This window comes from Gambusia affinis, linkage group LG09 (assembly GCF_019740435.1).
Source record: "Gambusia affinis linkage group LG09, SWU_Gaff_1.0, whole genome shotgun sequence".
NCBI lineage: Eukaryota > Metazoa > Chordata > Actinopteri > Cyprinodontiformes > Poeciliidae > Gambusia > Gambusia affinis.
In genome coordinates this window covers 6,563,688-6,585,302 of record NC_057876.1, presented here as the reverse complement: position 1 = coordinate 6,585,302, position 21,615 = coordinate 6,563,688, and the positions used below count along the sequence as shown (strand labels likewise).

Below are 21,615 nucleotides of genomic sequence, written 5' to 3'. Positions count from 1 at the left end.
CGCCTGGAGCGTAACGCAGTTTCCATGGCGACCTGCCGTCACTCAGTTATGACTGAGGGTGGGGTAAGGGGAGGGGGGTGCTCGCAACGATAACGATGGGAAAAGAGGGCGTTACCGTGTAAGAGCTGCTTTGTGTGTGTAAGTATGAACGTGTATGACTAATCTGTGTGTGAAGCCTGCGTTTATTAAATAATAACCAGTTAGTTAAGAGGAGAATATACTTTAATATGAGCAGGTGTGCTGCTTAAATTGAGTTTAGGAGTCAATAAGCTATCATAGTGAACAGTGGCGCCGCCATGGAAGAGCCGCGGGACATAATGGCCACCCGTGTAAATCCCCATGACAGCGACAAATGAGACAGCCATTATGGTGTGTTTTCCTTACTCTCAAAAGTTTAGTTTTCTGAATTCTCAATATGAAATACAGAAAAAAAAATTGTCAATAGTTTTAATAGAAAAGTTTTCAGTTGTGTAGACCTAACTTACTTTCCAATATGGCTGCCGCTCTCGGCCCATCACATCTATCATCTGTAGCAATTTATTAAACAAGCATGACGCGCCGGGGAGCGTGAACATGTTCCTGTAGAGATTTAAGAAGAAGAATCCACTAAGTGCATTTTAAAACATAATTTTTCACTTTAACTTTATGAATGTGTTTAGACATTATTATAAGTGTATGATTCTTAATACATATTCTGCGTTTATATTCAACTGTCCAATAAAAAAAAAAAAAAACTGCTTTCGCCATCACTCTTCTGCCCTTCCTGTTTGGCTAACACCTCTCACGTCACATCCGGAACACAGGACCGCGCGTGATTGGGTGAAATAAAGGAATACGTTCATTTCGTACTTTTGCAGCTTTAGTGCAATTTACTGTTAGATCCTATTATCCGTGAGTTAGTTCAGGTGGATGATTCATACTCCTTTTGACAACTTAAGATATATATATATATATATATATATATATATATATATATATATATATATATATATATATATATATATATATATATATATATATATATATATATATTCTATATATTTTATTATTCCTTCTCACCCACATGGTGGTGATTCTTCTTCCTCTTAGCTCGGGTCCTCTACCAGAGGCCTGGGAGCTTGAGGGTTCTGCGCAGTATCTTGGCTGTGCCTAGGACTGCACATTTCTGGACTGAGATGTCTGATGTTGTTCCTGGGATCTGTTGTAGCCACTGTTCCAGTTTGGGGGTGACTGCCCCGAGGGTCCCGATGACCACAGGCACCACTGTGGTCTTCACCTTCCAGGCCCTCTCCAGTTCCTCCTATATATATATATATATATATATATATATATATATATATATATATATATATATATTCTATTCGTATGTTATTGTGGGAAAATCTGATTATTTGATTCCAATAAATATATTCCAGCACTTAGAGGCATTTTGGTTTGATTTGGGGTCCAAATGTCATAAGAGTCAACTAGCCAAACATGGATCAAAGATACAGTAAACGGAAACAAGGTGTATTACAAAGTCTTCAGAGATTTCTATGTAAATTAATGCAAATGCGTGAGAACTGAGCAATTTTCTGACCATTTATTACCATAATACTTAACAGTAGTTTGCAATAGAAAGTAATCTCATACATCCTGGTATGGGTATGTGGGTTTGAAATTGTTTACATTTACAGAAAGTAGTACAGAAAGAAATGTGTTGGGACTAAATAGGGGCTTGAATTGAAAAACGTGTGAATTCGCACAGAGCGATGTTAATTACCAGTGAGTGGCTCTGCTGCTCTCATTTTTGTTCCAGTGGCTGGATTTACGGACTCTTGGCTGAGCTGTAAACTTTTAAAACAGTTTTTCATTGAAGTTGTGAGAGACTTTGGGGAACTTCAGGATCTACCTGAAGGCGAGCGCAATGTTTTTAAATCAACCTACAGTTAATGTTTTCAAGTACTTGCATACAAAAAGTTTAAAAAAAATAATAAATAAACCGTAAAAAAAGGAAAGTTAAAATTTAGTTTTGAGTAAAATACTTTTAAAATACAAATTGAGTGTTTTGATTTACCTCCAATTTCTTTTATTTTAAGATGGTGGCCATTTCAAAGTGGCCACCATCTTAAGATTCAATCGTTCTGTTTTCATTTGCGAAAACCTTGTTACAGTGCTCCAATATTTAAAATCTGCCTCCAAATGTACGCCCTCCACATTATTATACATGACCACAACACGGCTGTTTCATGGATTAGCTCCATTTTAGATTTCAGAAATGAAGTTAAGGATTCACAAATCAAAACAGTCTTTACATGATATGATAGATTAAATAATCTCTGATCAGTGTGGCGTAATCCAGGTCGAGGTAGACCAAACTAAATGTTTCAAATTTTGATCTAAAGTGAACCAAATGCACTTTAAATTCATTTATAACAATGAAAGTGTGAATAAATGTAATATAGAATAGAAATCAGGGCTAAGCACAACACACATGTGGAGGCCTCTGTCCTCCACATGGCCGTCGCAGGTTCGATTCCTGGCCTGGTGACCTTTGCCGCATTTCTTTCCCTTTCTCTCATTATCCACTTTCCTGTCAATTAACTACCAAATAAAGGTCACTAGAGCCAATAAAACCTTAAAAATAATTTAAAAAAATACAGAATAGGAATCAGTGAATAACATAAAGCTATAATTTTCCGCAGCAGACCGCTGCACTATTGGCGCCATGGATGGTGAGCCATATAATAAAGAAAAACCTGCCACCAGAATCCTGTTGGCTGTTTATTTTAGAGGTTTGAATTTTTAAATTGTTCTCATGTACTTCCCCTTTTCTCTCTCGCTCTCAGAGGAACATCTTTGGGCCTCTATCTGAACTGTGTCTACACAAAGTGTCCAGGAGATTGTCTACAGTATGAGTCATCCATTCTGCTCCCTCCCCCAGACCAAACCGTTAATCCCCCACCGCCCCATCCCCAGCCCTTTTCGGATGGCCAGTGCGCCGTCCATCCACTGGAACCTTTTTCTATCTGGGCAGTGGTCCTTATTTCGCCTCCTAATACTCACATTTTATGTCCCAAGTCTTTAACACACACACAAACACACGCACACATCTTTTGTATCCCTGGTTGGCCAGCCTTTCTCTCCACAGGCATAATTAAAAATAATGGATGAAAAAGTAAAATAAACACGACTGAGCGCCTCGACACACACACACACACACACACGCACGCACGCACGCACGGAAACATCAAAGCAGCCTTGCAGAAAAGGTCAATTTACTCCCTCACAAAAAAAGCACTAATGACGTCACTAGACATGTCCCACAACCTACCGATACCGGTTCTAAACTATTTTTAGACACCATAGAACTTTGGACACGCGCGCCTGTCCACTTCTCGAACAGTCGTGACGTAGAGGGCGCGAGCACGTCGTGCAGATCGTGATCATGTGTGACGACGGCGAAATGTTGGCAGAGGCAGCAGCAATTTGATCCGAAGATAATGGCGGATGAAGATAGCTCACCCAACGTTTTCCAGCTGTCGTACTGGGATCTAGTCGGTTCTAGCGCATCCCGGCATCAGGGAAGTAAAAATCAAATAAAATCTTAAAAATAAAATCAAGAAAATTTAGTCTGTAAGACAAAGCTCTGTTTACTGTGCGAAAATACAGTAAGGAGCATAAAAAGAAAGCAAAAACAAAAAAGAAAAATACACAACAGAGGAGACGTCAATCAAGGAGAAATCTCTGAAACTAAAACAAAATAAATAACTAAATATTCTAAAATTATTTAATTCAGATACATAAAATCAAATGTAATAAATCATAATTAAGCAATCTCCCCTTTGGGATCAAAATAGTAAGTTCTATTCTATTTTATAACGAAACTGTGGGAAAATTTGCATAATGAAACAATATTTACAAATCAATGTGACGCCGAACGACACGTCAAAATAATATTAAAGATTAAATTAACTGAAGACGACTTTAAGCTTGCAATAAATCATCGTAATTATTTTTTTTAAATGCTAGCTATAAAGAAAAAACAAAAAAGATAAGTCTTAGGTTTACTGTGTATCATTAAACTGCCGCTTCGTCAAACATAAACAAATGCGGAAGTGAGAATAAGCGCACTCTCCCGTTACACTGGCAAAAAAAAAAAAAAAATCAAAACAAGCCAGCGCTTGACTGAATAACTCTTTGTCTTTTTGAACAGCACCTAACTCGTCCCAGAAAGCCACCCACTCCATGTCGAACATGGAGAGTATCCTTTCTGTGTACTTTGTCGCCCACCGCGGAACACTCACACATTTACACTGTAGCAACCGTTGCTAGCCATAAACTGTGCTCGGTCCCTAGCTAGCCCTGCCTCACACGCTCCTTGTAACTTCTCTCCCCCTCTCCTCTCCTCTCCCGTCATTGAACGACGAAGGAAAACAGTGACAGCTGCCCGCTCGCGGTGTTGTTGCCGAGATGTTTAATGACTAGTTAATTTTTGACTAGTTTCTCAAAAAGAAAAGGGAGGGAGGGGAAAAACACCCTTCTGTCCCCTGCAATGACCTGGCTTTAATTTACCACATGTTCCACTGTTGCGTCAGTAAAACCATCATTTAACTGGAATATTGTCATAAACAGTCCCTTGACTAGCTTGTACAAGAACACTTGTTTAACCTCAAGATTGCTGCCAAGGAGCTGCAGCACAACTCTAAGAAATGTGACAAAGAGGAGAAGACAGAAAAGGCAAAAGCAAAGAAGGTTGGTTTGAGTCTAACCGATGACAGGCTACAGTACAGCTGTAGCCTTTGTTGGAAGTAAATGTGCCTCGTTGTTTCTTAGGCTATCCAGAAGGGTAACACGGAGGCAGCTAGGATCCATGCAGAGAATGCCATCCGTCAGAAGCACCAGTCCATTAACTTACTGAGGATGAGTGCCCGTGTGGACGCTGTGGCCTCTAGGGTCCAGACTGCTGTCACTATGAACCAGGTTTTCTCTGTTTTCCTTGCAAATGAGCAGTGGTTTTACATAGAATCAGATGTCATCTCTTTTCTGAGAGTAGTGCGACTCCTGTTGAGTCTTTCTGAAGTATTCATCATTCCCCGTGAACGTTTCAGATTTTGTCACAGTACAACCATCTGGGCCAGCGGGAGTATCCCACAGCCAGCACAGATGTTTAGTTTCTTTCTTTTTTTTTTTTTTTAATAAAGGCCGTGTTTTGCAAAATGTAGACCCATATGAGGCGCATATGAATATAAACAATACTCAAGTATTTTGAAATTATGAAGTTATAGTAGATGTTTTGTGGAGCATCTGGTGTATTGGAGGGGGAATGTAAAATAATTTAGTGGATAGGGACTGTCTAAATCTACTACACTGCCTCCAGCCTAGGGGCCCAAATCCTTGTAAATCCGGCCCTGATAATGATTTGTTTTTTTTGTCCGGATTTTGTGATAGACCAACACAAAGTTCAGCATACATGTGAATTCAAGGAAAACTGTAATAATCTGAGAAGTGAGTCAGTACTTTGTAGAACTTCCTGGTTCCTCAACCAGCTTAGCAAAATTTTTATAAACTGGACATTTTTGCCCATTCCTGTTTTTTAAACACCTCAAACTCAGTTTTGAATGGGGAGCTTTTGTTGACACAGATTTTCAAGTTTTGTCTCAAATTGTAAATTAGATCTAAGTCTGGGACTTGACGAGGCCAAGCATTTAATCCGCTTCAGTGTATATCTGGCTGCTCAGGGCTGTTATCCTGCTGAAGGCAAAGGCATTCTGAGCTCATGACATGTTTTCTTCCAGGATTTTCCTGTGTTTACCTCTATCTCTCTTCCCATGAACTCTGGGCATGTGAGGTAGTCATCTTTCTCAGTAGGGAACATTTGTCCAGGATGTAGTTTCCTGTCACACATGGTGTTTTGCATGAACACACATTTTTAAAGTGGTAGTATTATGCAAAATTGACTTTTATGAGCTGAACTTCTTACTATAATTTTAGTCCCTCATCAAAAACACACCTGGAGCGTTTCCTTGATTCTTTCATGCATGTTTGAGAAGTCCTTTAGTCTCCGTGGCAACCATTCAGCTGTGCAAATCGCCTGGTTGGACCTAGCTCCGCCTTCAAGATGGAGCTCCTCCTCAAAGCTGCAGTTTTTTTGTTTTTTGTTTTTTCCCCTCCAGGGGGTCTTTTTGTGGGCTCTAGTGTCCCTTATATGACAGTAGGCTGACATGAAAGGGGGAAGTAGAGGGGGGAAGACATGCGGCAAATGTCGTCGGGTCCGGGAATTGAACCCGCGACGGCCGCGTCGAGGACTCAAGGTCTCCAAACGTGGGTCGCGCTATCCCCTATGACACCGCAGCACGCCCAAAGCTGCAGTTTTTGAGCTTCTGCCGCAGAGAGCAGTCCTACTCAGCTCCTACAGACTAGCCAGCAGCAATTAGCAAACACCTGGTGGAAATAGCTCATCATAGGAGCCACTTCTCAGAGCAACACTGGTAAAAACATTGTTGAAGGGTGAAAAGAAGAGCCATGTTGTGATTACCTCCTAAAGGCAGAATTTCAGAAAGAGCAGGAGCTTTTAGGAGACGGTGATTATGCTATAAAATGTCACTATGTGCCTGAAAACATCATTCTGCCCCTTTAAGTTATGTTTTAACAGTTTTAACACTTTTTCACACAGGGCAATGTAGGTGTGGATCTTTTCCTCCCTTAATAATAGACATCTTCATTTAAAAACCGCATTTTGTGTTTACTTGCCTTGTTTGTGACTAATATTTAAATTAGTTTGATGTTGTGAAATACTGAAGTGTGTAGCTGTATCTCGTACGTCGACGTTTGTGGTTGTGTGATGACAAAATCCGAAGAATTTTAATGGACATGAATACTTTCCCAAGGCCGTGTATCTTCAGAGTGACTCGCACGCTCTCTGGAAAACAGAGTTGTTGCTTCAAAAATATTTCATAGTTCTGCTTCAGCCACGTACGAAAGAACCTAAATCAGACGCTCGTACAAATACATCCATCCGCTCGTTATTTATACCTGAAAAATCCAGTTATTTATCACAAAGAGGGGATAACTGGGTGAGAAATAAACTTCAGACAGGTTGCCACTTCATCATAGAACGACGAGACAAGCAGCCATGCAGGCCCAATTAAAAACCACCAATTAAACCAACTGCAAGATGTGAGTTTTTTATACCTCACAATTTACTGAGCGTATAGATTTTAGTGTTTACTCTAAATTCCCCTTGCCCCCATTTTTTTTTTTTTTTTTTTTTTTTTTTTTTTTTTTTACAGAAAAAGAAGCCATTTCCCGAGTAAGTATAAATAAAAAGGCTAGCAGACAGGCATACAGAAAGACAGCAATTACATAATGTCATTAGATGTGCTTCAGGCCACATGCAATTAGCTCGTCGCTCTTTAGGAGAGGTGGCCTCTTTCAAAATTGCTTTAATTGAAGTTGTCTATGGCGGAGGCGCCATTTTATAGAAATGATCCTATTTAATAATGTCTGCAGAGACAGTTGGAGGGTGTGAGCTTGTATAGCTGAAGCCCACCTCCTCCGAGAGGCTCCGCTCACCGCCGCCTCTCCTTAAGCAGGCACACGAAAGCATCAGTCATAAAACCATTCAGAGCGCCTCATTCAGCCGAGACTGGGCTCGTTTTCATCATATTAATCCGTAATCCTCGAGCTTTTAAGGAGGCTTTCAGAATAAGAGGCGCTAAGCGTGATAAGGCGCCTGGATAGAAGAGTTAAAGGGACCCCTAGTGGACAGATGAAGATACAGCACTTCTAGGTTTGTTACGTCAGGGGGAATCGTTCTCATGCTTTCTTTTTATTGTTGTTTGCACTTATTTGTGTTAATTTTTTTTTGTCCTCAGCAACCAGCTCTGCTCTCTGTGTTGTGTATTTCCCACACAGGTCACTAAATCCATGTCAGCAGTTTTTAAATCGATGGACGCGACGCTGAAAAGCATGAATTTGGAAAAGGTAAACAGAGATCCTAATAAAATTTTAAAAAAGCTTAAAAAGTGAAACTAATTTAAATAACCTTTTCACAAACGCAGATACACCGTTTTTGAAGTGTTTTGTTCTGTTGATTTTTTATTATTATGGCTTACAGATAATAAAACGTTTCTCAGAAGAATAAAACATTGCACACGACTAATAAAAAAAAAAAAAAAAAAGAAATATTGTCCGTAATAGCCTTCAATACTGCGTCCGCGTGGCCTGGTGGTGCCACCTTGATCACTGAAGCAGCTGTTGGTATCTGTGGCCGTGTCAGCCAGGTACTAAGGCCCACCAGAAATCAAAATCAGCGTCTACATAAAGATTTTAAGCAAAAGGAAACATGAAGAGCTCTAAAATGTCCTGCTAAATGGCAGTGGAACCCAGAGAACCAAACAAGAAGCAGATGACATGGCGCCCTGACTAATCACCGACTGTGGAAACTTCCCTCTTCAAGTGGCGTTTATTCTTTGCCTCCCCACATCTTTTCTAAATGAAACGTAAAATGTTTACTTTCATCTGAAAAGAGGACTTGTCGCTCCAGCCTCTGTCCAAATTTTCTTAATATACTTTGCTTGGCAATCCTCTCCAGGCTGCCGTTATCCCTGTTTTTGCCACCACACTTCTTCCTCCCGCTTAACTTTTCTGTGAACATATCTGGACGCAGCCCTCTGTGACCTGTCGTGCAGCGTGTCAGTGACCGCTGGAAAACTGTCCAGTCAGGGGTTTTTATCAACCGTGAGCCAAAATTACCAGCAGTATCAGGGGGAAAAAAAGCTGAAACCTGTCTGTTTGCTTGTCACGCGTCTATGTGAGTTGAACTTATCATTATTTCTTTGGTCCTTCTGCTCAGATGTCGGCCCTGATGAACCAGTTCGAGAGGCACTTTGAGACGTTGGACGTGCAGACGGTGCTCATGGAAGACACCATGGGCAGCACGTCCACGCTCACCACGCCTCAGGTAACCACCTCCGTTAGTTCCCAAACTGCCGACGGGTCGTGATTTGATGTCTTTGTCTGCAGAACGAAGTGGACACGCTTCTGCGAGAGATGGCCGACGAAGCGGGGTAAGGCTCCTCGGCTGGTCTGTAGCTGACTTTAAGCACCGTTAAAGACGGAGGCATTAGAGGCGTCTGCATTTTCTCACATTTGCCCTCCTGTGAAACCATGTTTGTCTCTGTTCAGGTTGGATCTCAGCTTGGCGCTTCCTGCTGGACAGACCTCCCCCGTGGCGTCCACTGTGGCTTCGGCCGAGCAGGTAACACAACTTTTCCCACCACAGTTCTTGCTTCCACTCAACTTTCCATGAATACGCTTGGATACGGCTCTGTGGATAATCAGCTTGGCCTATTCTGGCTTACCTTCCACATGAAGGGGAACACATTTAATTATTTCTTCTTCTACTACTTTTTATCGGGGGTTTCGCGCTGCACAGAGTTTTTGTAGCCGACCAAAGTTTTGTTTGAAATTGACACCAAAAACACAAGTGAAATGCAAGTAAACTGACTGTTTTATAATGTTCTACAATCCTTTCCAAATAAAAGACTGCAAAGTTTGAGAGCGATAATTTAAATGTTTATTAAATTACTTGTTTATTTCATTCATTTACAGTTTAAAATGAACATGTGACATGTTAAAATTAAGAAAAGCTTGGAATGAAAAGGAGTAGTTTTATCCACCTTGATAGGTTATTAGATTTAATTTTATTTTAAAGTAAAAAATATATCTTTAAAATATTTTTTTAGACAGATTTGATCCATAAACAGAAATTAAAGTTAATTTAATCTAGCAGTGTTAAAGTAAATTGTTAGTTTAACAAATTAAAGTAACAAATTGCAAACCAAGTAAATACAACTAAACAAGAGTTCCATTTGTTTAGTTCAGATTTTTATTTTTTAAATTTTTTTTGTATCTATGATCTTGTCAAATTGTAAACGCTGCTTCTTTTAAGCTATATCTATAATATACTGAAGATATACTATTTTAAACATAACCTGCTGAATAAAATAGTCCACCAAGTCGTGAAATGTCTTTCATTTTACGCTGAGTGATATTGGATTTGTTGGATCTCTGCAGTGTTTTAATCAGCCAGAAGGAAACCTATGGTGACGCCAGGAAGGCTGCAGATTTTATGCAGAGTCTGCTGACAGGACAATCGTTACCAGTGACTCATGCATTTACCAGTCTGGCTTTTATGATAGACTGGCAGGAAGAAGAAGAAGAAAAAATAGGTCCCGTTTGCAGTTTGCCCTCAGCTCGTTGCCACAGCTGATTCAGATCGACTGTTTTGCCTCCTGAAGGCTGTTGTTATTTAATCGTATTTCCTCTACGCGTCTTGTCGAGTGACCGACGTTTCTAATATAAACAATGGAGGGAGATGCGCATTTTGTTGGTGGAAAAACTGGAACTATTTTGAGTTTCTGTCGCCAAGTCAGAGTATTATAAGTGGCTTTGGGCTTCATTTTTTTAAAGTCGCTTGCATATTTAATCAGTGGCGGGTTGCGCCTTTTTGGGCTCGTTTTTGAACGTGAAGTTACTCATTTGGGTTTGGAAATGAGCAGAGACTCATAATAAATCTCAGAATTTGTCCGTCATTAAGGTAGTTTTACTCCGTCTCTCCCTGTCCATCATTTCCCGGATGATCCGTCCCGCTGTGTCTTTGTTAATGTCAAGTTAATGTATTACCTCTGAATGACGTCGAGTTTCGCGTTGCGCTCCAGAAAACTGCAAACATCGAGACTAATATGAACAGCGCAATAAACGTGAAAACAGCCACAAACAAAAGTGTCCGTAGTTGCCAATAATTATAATGGCAACTTAACGCCATTATAATTATTAATATTAAGATAAGTGTCACAAATCTGTGCAGCCATCTTAGCTGTGGAGCTGCAGGAGGAGATCTGTGGCTGAGCTTTGACACCAAACGCAGGGCCGTAACGCAGAACCTGGAGGCTGGGAGGAAGGGGGGGCTTTAAATTCCTTCTTAGAGTTTTCCGACAACAGTGGACCACACAAATTACTCACGTTTTTATTTTTTTGTACTGTTTTTTCTACAATCTCCTCTTCAGTTCAACCTTATCAGTGGAGACACATTGTTGATGTTGCCATTATAAAATAACTTACAATTAAGTTTTGGCAAAGATCAATGTGATTTTCACAGGAGGCGGAGTGTTGTTGTTAGCACCTGCTGAAAGTAACTAAAAAGTTACTTTTAGTGTAACTTAGTTACTTTCTAAATCAAGTAGTCAGTAATATAACTAAGTTACTTTTTCAAGGAGTAATCAGTAGTCCGATTAAAGTTACTTTTTCAAAGTAACTATGCCATCACTGTATATATATATATATATATATATATATATATGTATATATATATATATATATATATATATATATATATATATATATATATGTAAGCCTCCCAGGAGGCTGGCTTTGCTGTTGCCTAGCAACATTGCATACATTAGATTTTTTCCACTGATGGAATCTGATGATGTCATAGTGTTATGATGTCATAAGAGACAGAAGCCTTGAATATCCTGCATCTGAATCAAACTGGCAGATCGCAAGCAGGAGCAGCACGGACGGTAGTTTTGCATATTGGATTTAGCGTTACATTTTTTCGTAGCTTTTGTGATAGTTGGATAATCAAAATGTCGTTGTTTGATACAAATTCGCTGACACTTTCTCAAATTAGACTGATGTCTAGAGAGGAATTAGTTACTTTGCTTGTAGATTTTCTACAACGGTTGAAGGAGAAATCGGCCATCCTGATAAAGCAGGACATTCTGGAGCAGGACCTGGAAAAAGCCCAAGAACAAATTGAGCTTTTAGATGAAAAAGTTGATTCATTAACTAAAGATCTAAAGATTTCTCACAGGCAAAACAGATACCTAAGTAATGAAAAAATACCTAAGTTAAAATTAGAGATAGCGACTTGGAGTTCCCATAGAAATCAGCTGTTAGCTGAAGTGAAGTCGTACCAGAGTAAAGTTAAAGATCTGCAAAACTCTTTTAAAACCCTGGAGAGGGAATCAAAACTTCAGCTTGAAAAGACAATAGAAGAAAAGAGACAAGTGACATCAGAATTCGCGACGTATAGAATAAAGACCGAAAAGAAAGAACATGAAATAAAGAAACTGGAGATCGAATTGTCCAAGAAGGTCAACGACATCGGATTGAAAAACATTGAAATTCAGAAAGAGAAAGAGAAATCCAAACTTCTGGAGAGCACTGTGAGAGAAATAGAAAAGAAATTAATGGAGGCAGAAAATGAAAATAAAAATCTAACTAAGAAACTGGCAAAAACCCCAAGGGAGGAAGCCATCGAGAAAACAAGGATCGCATTCGAAGCCAGGCTGGATTTTGACGCGTTAGCTAAAGAAAAACAGCGAAGCCGGATGTTACAGGAATGCCTAACAAAAAAAGAACGGCAACTCAATGAACTCTTGGAGGAACAGGCAAAGAAACGACCCTCATTCGCCCATGTAAAGAGAGAGGCTGAGACTGGAAAAAAAGGTTTTGAACCTACTGCTGCAGATTGGAGACAGTTAAAAAGAGAAAATGTAGCTTTAAATGCCGAAATAAAAGTACATATGGAGAACAGGCATAAAGACCAACATGAAATAAAACAACTAACCGAGCAATTATCAAAGATCAAAAGAGAAGTGATCACCGAGAGAATTAAACAAGAAGATTTGAGGAAATCTAGAAACAATAAACAGGAAAACATTGCTGTGGTGAGACCGGATGTGGAAAAAAATATCAAGGCACCAACTGAAAATAGAAATATTATATATTTACCACCAATTGCCTCAAACATCCAGCCACCCAAACCAAAGATATCTTTTAATCAAAGAACTTTGAGTTTGGGTGAAGGCAAGTTATTGCCAGATTTTAAAGATAATTTAACATCACAGCTTAAGCCACAGCCCCCTAGACAAGGAAAGCCTGGAAGACCTCCATTTATAGCGGGAGGCAGGAAGGGGTGGAAAAACTAAATGGAGAAAAAATAGCGGTCAACCTGGCGGGAGAGGAGAACGTTAAAGTTCCCTCAACAGAATATCATGAGGTCCGTTTGTAACATCGCGTACGAGAGGCGTATACACCTTGGGGCTGGGCTTTAACCCATGGAGCCCAGCAGGGCACAGCCGAAGAGGAGACAGGATTCCCTAGCAGAAGGTGGGGACCTTGGTGATCTGATCCTGGGCTACAGATGTTCCCTGTACTTCCAGAGTCTGGTCCTCATTGCCGGCAGCAACTCGGGCTCGTTTCCAGTGAGAGCTGGACTCCGCCAAGGCTGTTTGTCACTAATTCTATTCAATACTTTTATTGACAGAATTTGTAGACACAGCCAAGGCGTTGAGGGGATCCGATCTGGTGGCCTTAGGATCGTATCTCTGCTTTTTGCAGAAGATGTGGTCCTGCTGCCTTCATCAGGTCGTGATCTGCAGCTTTCACTGGAGCGATTCGCAGCCGAGTGTGAAGCGGCCGGGATGAGGATCAGACCATCTGGTCAGGATGCCTCCTGGTCGCCTCCCTAGTGAGATGTTTCAGGCACATCCCACCGGGAGAAGGCCAAGGGGAAGACCCAGGACACTATGGAGGTTTCTCAGCTGATCTGGGAACTCCTGGACCAAGAGGCCGTGGAGAGGGAATCTGGACCTCCTTACTTAGGCTGCTACCCCTGTGATCTGAAGTGGATGGATGGATGGATGGATGGGTGGATGGATGGATGGATGGATGGATGGATGGATGGATGGGTGGGTGGTTCATATACGCCTCTTGTATTAACTAATAACGTTTAAACTTTTATTTATTCTTGCTGTTTGGCCATAGCCATAATTTTCTGTGTTAATCTAATCAACTTTAGATTAACTCATTAATTAATAACTTGCGTTCCTCCCTGTCCTGGACGTTGTGGTTTTTTCTACGAAACACTCATTAAACTCAATACATAGGTTTTCTCCGGGTGCTCCGGTTTTTCCTACCTTCGGAAAAAAAGTGATTCGGCTAATTGGTGTCTTTTAAATTTATCGTGGTTTTTCGCTCATTAACTGTTAGAGATAGAAAGAATATTAACTTATTAACTTATGCGATCTGAAGGAAAAGAAGATGGATGGATGGATGGATGGACGGATGGACGGACAGTTCCTATACGCCTCTTGTGTTTACTAATAACGTCCGCTTTTACACTGTAAAAATGAACTTAGGGGGTTATCAGATTAACAAAAGAATATCATGTACTTTAACTAAATAATTTCATGTTTCAAACAAAAACGTGATACAATCATGTTGGATAAACAAGAAATTCAACAACTTCACGTTTATGAAATTTAATCATGTTGAGAAGATATGATTAAATTTCATATAATGTATTCAAGTTGAGACAAAATCGATTGTCTCGCGTGAACTCACTCGTCTGATTGAATGTGATTCAATTTAGTCAGATTCATTTCCCTCTGAAGAGGATCTAGCGAGATCAGGGGATCACGAGAGATTATACGACATCACTGTTTTACACCTGGGAAAACTTCAAAGAGGTTTTAGTTACACATTAAACTATAAATATTTGTTTTCTCTGCAGGGCATCAGTTTTTTACACTCAGAATAATAGAAAGGTAGTTCATTTAAAAAAAAGTGCACAGCTTTTGTTTTATTTTTTAAGTTTTGGTAATTTTAAAATTACAAAAAAAACAGATGCCCTGCAGAGAAAATAAATATCTGCACTGTTCTGTATCAGTTCATTTAAGAACTGCACTGTAACAGTGCAGTTCTTAAATGAACTGATACATTTAAGAACTGTAAAAATTTAAGAACTGTAAAAAAAAGTTCTCAAAGAAATTTCCCTTACAAAAAATCCCATGAAAATCACATGTGGTTCACATAAATTTTACATGTGAATAATGTGAATCACATGTGAAAGCACATGAATACCTGTGATTTTGGAAAGTTTCATGGTAAAATCATGTGATTCACATGTGAATCACACATTTCCACATGTGATCACATGAAAATCATATGTGAAAACATGTGATTTTTTTGGGTGTGAAAATCACCTGTGGAAATGTGTGATTTACATGTGATTCACATGTGAATCACATGTGAATCACACGTGATTTTACCACGAAACTTTCCAAAATCACAGGTATTCATGTGCTTTCACACGTGATTCACATCATTCACATGTAAAATTTGTGTGAACCACACGTGATCACATGTGAAAGTCGACAGATTAAATTGCCGTTAATCTTGTTCAAGTAAATTATTTGGTCCAAAGCGTTGCACATTAGTTGGGCTGGCTCTTTTAAATTACATTGGATCCAATCGACCTTAATAAATTAAATTGAGCCAACACATTTGTTTTAAATTGTAATAACATAATAAAATAAGTTGAGCCAACTCATTTTATTTAAATTAGAATAACCTTAATAAATTAAATTGACCTAACACATCTGCTTTAAATAGGAGTAACAGAATTACATGGTGCTGAAATAAAGCAAAAATAATCAGGAGGAAAACCTTTCTATGATTTTTTTATGCTCGTCCAAAGTATATCGTCCAACTATGCCATCACTGCTTAGAAGTAGCTTTGAGGAGCTTTTTTAACTCAATAATTCATTAAAATTTATTTTTAAAAAAGTTCTAGTTCCACTGGCTGTAAAGTATTGACCCGGCAGGGTGAATACAGATATGTAACATACTTATTTATTTAAAAAAAACAAAAACAGAGGTAACATGAAAAGCTCTTTTCTTTCCTAATGGAAGGTAAGGTAATTTTATTTGTATAGCAGATTTTCAGCAACAAGGTAATTCAAAGTTCTTTACATGAATTAACAGGAAACACAAACAAAATGACAAACCAAAGGAAAGAGCAAAACAAGAAAAAGTATCTGATAATGTTGATCCAAAGTATATAAACTAGATAGTTTATAACTAGATTATAAACTAGAAGTTTACAATGTGCCACTTTATGTTGATCGATCAGATAAAAAGCTTTGAGGTTTGTAGTTTTAAAGCGACAAATTGCAAATCAATTCACACATTTTAAGTTCAAATGGGGTGAATACTCTTGCATGGAGTTAATAAGTTAGAATCAATATAAATAATTATTAAAACAGAGCTAATAAATCAGTGGAAATCATGGCAGCAGCTCAGCTTCTTTTAAACAAGAACAGATGAATACTGTAGAAGAATGTAAAGAGCGCCCCCCGCTGGCCTGGCGGACCTAAGCCAGGCCTTAGTTTGCTCTTGGAATGACAGTGTCACTCTGGTGGTAAATATGTTACAAAAGCATATTTTCCACCTTTTGCAGTAAGAGAAAAGGATGAACGGTTTCACAGCGTTCAATTTTCTCAAACATTCTGTTTAAATTGCTTGGAAGGAAAAAAAAAAAAAAAAGAGTCTGTTTTTCTTTTTTTAATCACATTTAGCTCCGTTCCACATTCGGTGGCAACAGGAGCGTGAACACAGCGCGGAGGCTTTCAACCTCCGGCTTTTCTTAAGCTCCAGTCATTAGTAATCCTGTGGGGACTTTCAGCGGTTTTACGCCAGCTAACACTCAATAATCTCTGCTGGAGGGTGAGGGGAGTGTGCAACCTTCATTGAGATATTTTAGATCACCCTTGCTTTAGATTTACCAGCCAGGATATCTTTTTAAAAGTGCTGTGTTTTAATTCTGTAAACCAGGAGGAGCTTTCCAAGAGACTGTCCAAGGTGAGAGACCAAGCGTCGTAGAGACGCAGCGGAAGAGGAACTGAAGAAATGAAAGGAGACGCAACCGAAAGGAGAACTCCAGCAGAAATATGAGCAAAACAATAAATAAATAAAAGCAGAACAAAAACAAGAGAAGAATCCAAATAGCAAACAGAGCAATGTGTCTACACACTCTGTTCTTTGTTCTCTTTTGAGGAAAACAACGATGAGCACGGTGAGAGGATGATAACAGTCCTGCTTCTTACTGCACAGCTTCATAATAGTACTTTACAATATTATAATAGTAATAATAATAACACATAATATGTTTCATTTTGTCACAAAAGACGCTTGTTGTTTCGAGCGACACGTGGAGAAAGATTAGCTGTGTTGTGAGCAGCTAAGGCCTCATAATCAGAAGGTTTGTACAAAACGCATTGGACCTTTTTGAAATGTATTTATATATTTAGGTATTTAAATTGTATTCATTCATTTCCTGTATCGTGTTTCCTTTAGGATATGAAGACTTCTGATGATCCTCTCTGCTTCTTACTCTGACTCTGCTACTGTAACCAGTGTGTGTGTGTGTGTGTGTGTGTGTGTTTTATTAGTTGTCCTATAAATATTTCAATTAGAAACCAGTTAAGTTGCCAGTTTAGTTTGTTCCTAAAGCACCAAATGTAACAACAAATGTAAACAGTAACCCACCTCCTCTGAGAAATAGTCAGTTAAGTGTGATGAGCCACACTTTGAGTGACGGAGGAGTTCGGCTTTGCTAGCCAGACCCGGGTAGAATTAGAACCCGTCTGATAGCAGGAAGTGGGATAAAAGATAGGAAAAAGCATCGTATCATGACCCCGTATAAGAAAATGTAATAACAGATGAGAATATTGATGTCTGTCTGCCTGAAGACGGTTACGGAGTCATTTCTAAGGCCGTGGATCTCCGCTGTCTCGGTTTAATTCTGGAAAATACGGAGCAAAATAATATGGTGAAGCTTCTATGGAGAGGACACATAGCAAACATGAGGCTAGGAGAGCATCCAGGAAGTCATAGCAAAACAAAAGAAACAAAACTCAGAACAGCATCTAGCGAACTGCAGCCATCAGGTAAGTGTTTGTGACTCCACAGGAAGAAAGAGACTGAGGAAAGATGGCCGCCGCTGGAGAGGCCGACTGTCGCCACCTGGGAAACGTTTGGAGAAACTTTTATTTGTTCTGTTCCATCTGGTGGTAAACCGACTCAGGATTTCAGAGGGCCATCTTACTGAGAGTCACATATGATGGTGGAAGTATGAGGGCACCGTTATGTCACTGATTTATTGATTTAAATACATTTAAAGCTGCTCTCCATCCTCTCATTTTCCATCCTTTTCCCTCCTCCTCTTTGGCTCCTCCAACACAGAACAGATGAGAGGTCAAAGGTGTCACCTGAAGAGGAAGTGGCCTTCTGCTGCTCGCATGCCAGCGCCCCATTACACACACACACCTACACACACACACACCTACACACACTGCAGCGTGTCTCAGCTGCGAGCGATTACAGGTGCCGTCCAAGCACACGGCTATCTGTGCTCTTGGACTCCGGCAGCAGCCGAGTTTCTCCTGACTGACGCCCGTTCACCTCTGACCCTGTTTGTGTCCCGCCCAATCATCATCAGCCCACACTTAACTGCGTCCACAATCATCATCAGGCTGACACGGGCCTCCATTTGGCTCATTACTCCAAACTTTGATGAGTTTACGTCCTCGGTGCAAGTCCTCAGCCGTTCCTGTCTGCAGCTGACCTCCGGTGATCCGACAGCTGTCAGTCATTTCTGCCTTTAGTTAAAATCGCATGAAATTAAAATTCCACGTCCCTCCTGTTTTGTTTTTTCTTCTCCTTTTTGCTGTAAAAGCCACAGAATGTATTTGATGCTGGTTGTTTTGAGTCTGTTTTAACCCTTTGTGGCTTTCCTCTCGGGTTTCAGCGTGATCAAAGCGAGGGGAGTCTGTCAGAGTCCATTTCTCCGTCCGCTCCGTTCATCCCAGCTCATGTGCCGGGGATGTTTTCGCCAGATGTGCGCAGAGATGGCTTCTGGAAGAGTTAAAAAAAAAAGAAAAACTCTTTGTCTTATGTGTGTGTGTGTGTCATCCAGGCGTAGATGCCAGGAGGCTCTCGCTGCAGCTCCTTTTAACGCCTCCTGAAGGAGTCGGTTCCTGATGACAGCGGTGATCCGTCGGGCCGCTGGTCCCGGCGCTGCATTCGCTCTAATCTGGTGGGGAAAAAAAGTCGCTCCATCACGCAGAAGAGCAACTGATTCATAGAAAAACGTACGGCTACTCTGTGACAGGGTGTGATATTCCACGTGTCTGTGGTTTAGTAGCTGGAGGAAAATGCAAACCTAATATTCTAAACACCCAAAAGCTGCTGGGTTTCTTTTTGTTACCATACCAAATTCCAGTTGTAACAAACTGTGAATTTGGCAGAAGCGGTCAGAGTTGCAATCTAATCTGAGAAATTGTTCTCAGATGTTTCCGTCGATGTGTTGATATTTCAGAGGAGTTTCAAACTTTTTAATTTTGTGAAATGTTTTGTTTCCTGGAAGTTTTAAAAGAAAATGCTTTTTGTTTAGTTTTTTTCAAATGAAGGGAGATTCTTTTCTCTGTGAACTGTAATAATTTTTGCTTCATATTTGGTTTGCACTGTGCAAATTTTTGATTTAGTTGTGGTCTTTAAAGGTCCAGTTAAAGGCGTAATGCTTCATACTGTGGTATCGATCCAATAAAAATACACGGGCCGTATCGCCAATAATGATACTAATAACGATATCGATACATTTTGTTATTTAAATTTTCTGTATCAACAAACTTCTGACCATTTGATGTTTTTGTAGTCCTTCCTTTTAATTGCTTGATTAAAACCTGTTAAAGAATTTTAGATCGAGTTTATATATACAAAATACATCAGTAGCATGTTAAAATAATAAACAGAAAAACAGAACAAATTGTGTAAATTGTTTTCCCACAAGTGTAAAAACATATAATTTGAGACTAAATCAAAGCAAAATCTTTTTGTTTTTTAAGTTAGAAATTAAATAAAATTTCAACACAGAATCAGAAACTAAAGTATCGATCTGGTACTGATGTCGATTTGGTGTCGATATTATCGGCATAGATAATATTAACATTAATAATATTGATAAAATGGCCCCACATCTAATAAATTGCACTGTTGTATTTTTGTCATAATCATAATAATAACTATTATAATAACATGCCATAAAATGTTGCAGCTTGCTTGTGTTAAAAAAAGCTACAACGTGGCTTATCAGTTTTCTCATTGTTGTGATTTTATTTTATTGAATTAAATTTGGGTCATTTCAATTATCAAATATATTCATCTGTGAGGAAAAAAGTTTAAGAAATGTCAGAAAAGTGGGGATTTGTGCCTCAGACCTGCAGCTTCTAACGTATTTAGAGATTTCATTTTTTTTTTTTTTGTTTTTGAATATATGTGCATCATTTCCACCTTCTGGAATTAGTTTTGACTCTACTTATTAATTTATTTAGCCAATTCACAGAAGATTTTTGGTTCAAATTCCTCTTGTACTTTTCTGTATTGGCCCGATCCCGATCAGGGTCACAGTGTGGGCGGCGTCTCGGGTCAGAGCAACACAACCAGGCAGATCAGAACCAACTAGATTCATTCAGAATTTAACTCACACAAAAAAACAAACGATCCAGTCAAATTCAGTCGCTACATGTCAGAGAAATTGTCTTTTTTAATTAATGACAGCATTGTTTTCGTATGTCAGATTCCTTTTAATCGCTTCAATAGATTCCTGAATTGTTGTATAATTTTTGACATCCATCCAGTTCAGTTGTGAGCAGGAAAGCAGGAAATGTTTCATAAGATAAGGTTAGGAGGTTGTATTTTCTTCTTCTCCTCCTGCTGCTTGTCTCCCTTCCCACCTCGCAGCCTCCTGGCTGAAAAAAAAAAAAAAAATTCAATTACCAGCCAGGAAGGGTCAGGTCAAACACAGGAAGCCCAGCTGATTGGTTCTGCTCGCATGTCCACGGGCATGTGTGACCAATCACTGCAGCCCTCAGTCACCATATGTTGCTGCTGCTGCTGCTGTGTGTGTGTGCGTGTGTGTGGGTGTGTGCGTGTGTGTGTGTGTCTAATTGTTCCAGACCGAGACTTCCCAGCAGTTTCCACTCTCACCTCTTGACCATTGTACCCGGTCAGACATGTTAACGCTGCTTTTAATCAGTTTTACCGTCACACACACACACACACACACACTTGAATACAGCTGGCCCTGTCCATCCTTACCCTCCACAGCACGCTTCATTAAGATTTAACCAATCTGCTGCACACACACACACACACACACCTGATCTCGCCCTGTTAACCCCGTCCAGCCTGCCTTCTCCTCTCACTCAGGCTCATCTCTCTTAACTGCTCCAGTCTTTGTCTCGGCACAAATCTCACATTTTCATCCAACCTGTAGGCTGTGTCAGCTCACATCGGGGAAACATGTTCACACAGACGACAACGTCCAGACAGGGGCAGAAGATCACTCTGGAGGAGCTTCACTTCAAACGTCCAGACAGCCTTTAAGTCGTCGTCACATGAAATCATTTAGCAATGAAGCTGATTTGTTTCAGTAACTCTGCAAGTGAAGCACAATATGTTGATTATTTCCACACTGGCTGATGTTTTCACGTTTTTTTTTATTCATCAGTCATGATGATTTTACGCCTGCTTAACGTTTTATCATTTTTCTACATATCTAAAATCCATCAGGACGGACTGTCATAATCTTTTCAAGAGCTGTCGTAATTAAACGCTCTAGTTGAATCTCTTGCTCCATGTTTTCTTTATTTCTGCTCCTGTTGACATTCTTTGTCAGAGTTTCCTGTCGTACCTGCTTCCTTGTTTATTTTCTGAAGCGTT

At 39.7% G+C, this 21,615-nt stretch overlaps 1 protein-coding gene across 2 annotated transcripts; it reads left to right on the top strand.

Moving 5' to 3' along the window:
• Positions 1-52: 52 nt before the first annotated feature.
• Positions 53-17,315, top strand: LOC122837282 (charged multivesicular body protein 1b-like). Of its 2 annotated transcripts, XM_044127533.1 has the most exons (12): positions 67-138; positions 2,829-2,891; positions 4,196-4,243; positions 4,637-4,734; positions 4,816-4,962; positions 7,897-7,965; positions 8,837-8,944; positions 9,007-9,050; positions 9,169-9,241; positions 16,669-16,909; positions 17,022-17,095; positions 17,191-17,315. In XM_044127533.1, exons 3-10 carry the CDS (start codon positions 4,228-4,230, stop codon positions 16,714-16,716), a joined length of 603 nt encoding a protein of 200 aa, XP_043983468.1. In that variant the 5' UTR covers positions 67-138; positions 2,829-2,891; positions 4,196-4,227; the 3' UTR covers positions 16,717-16,909; positions 17,022-17,095; positions 17,191-17,315. The 2 variants fall into 2 exon arrangements, with proteins under 2 accessions (XP_043983467.1, XP_043983468.1); XM_044127532.1 differs by lacking the exon at positions 2,829-2,891 and having other exon boundaries at positions 53-138.
• Positions 17,316-21,615: the final 4,300 nt, after the last annotated feature.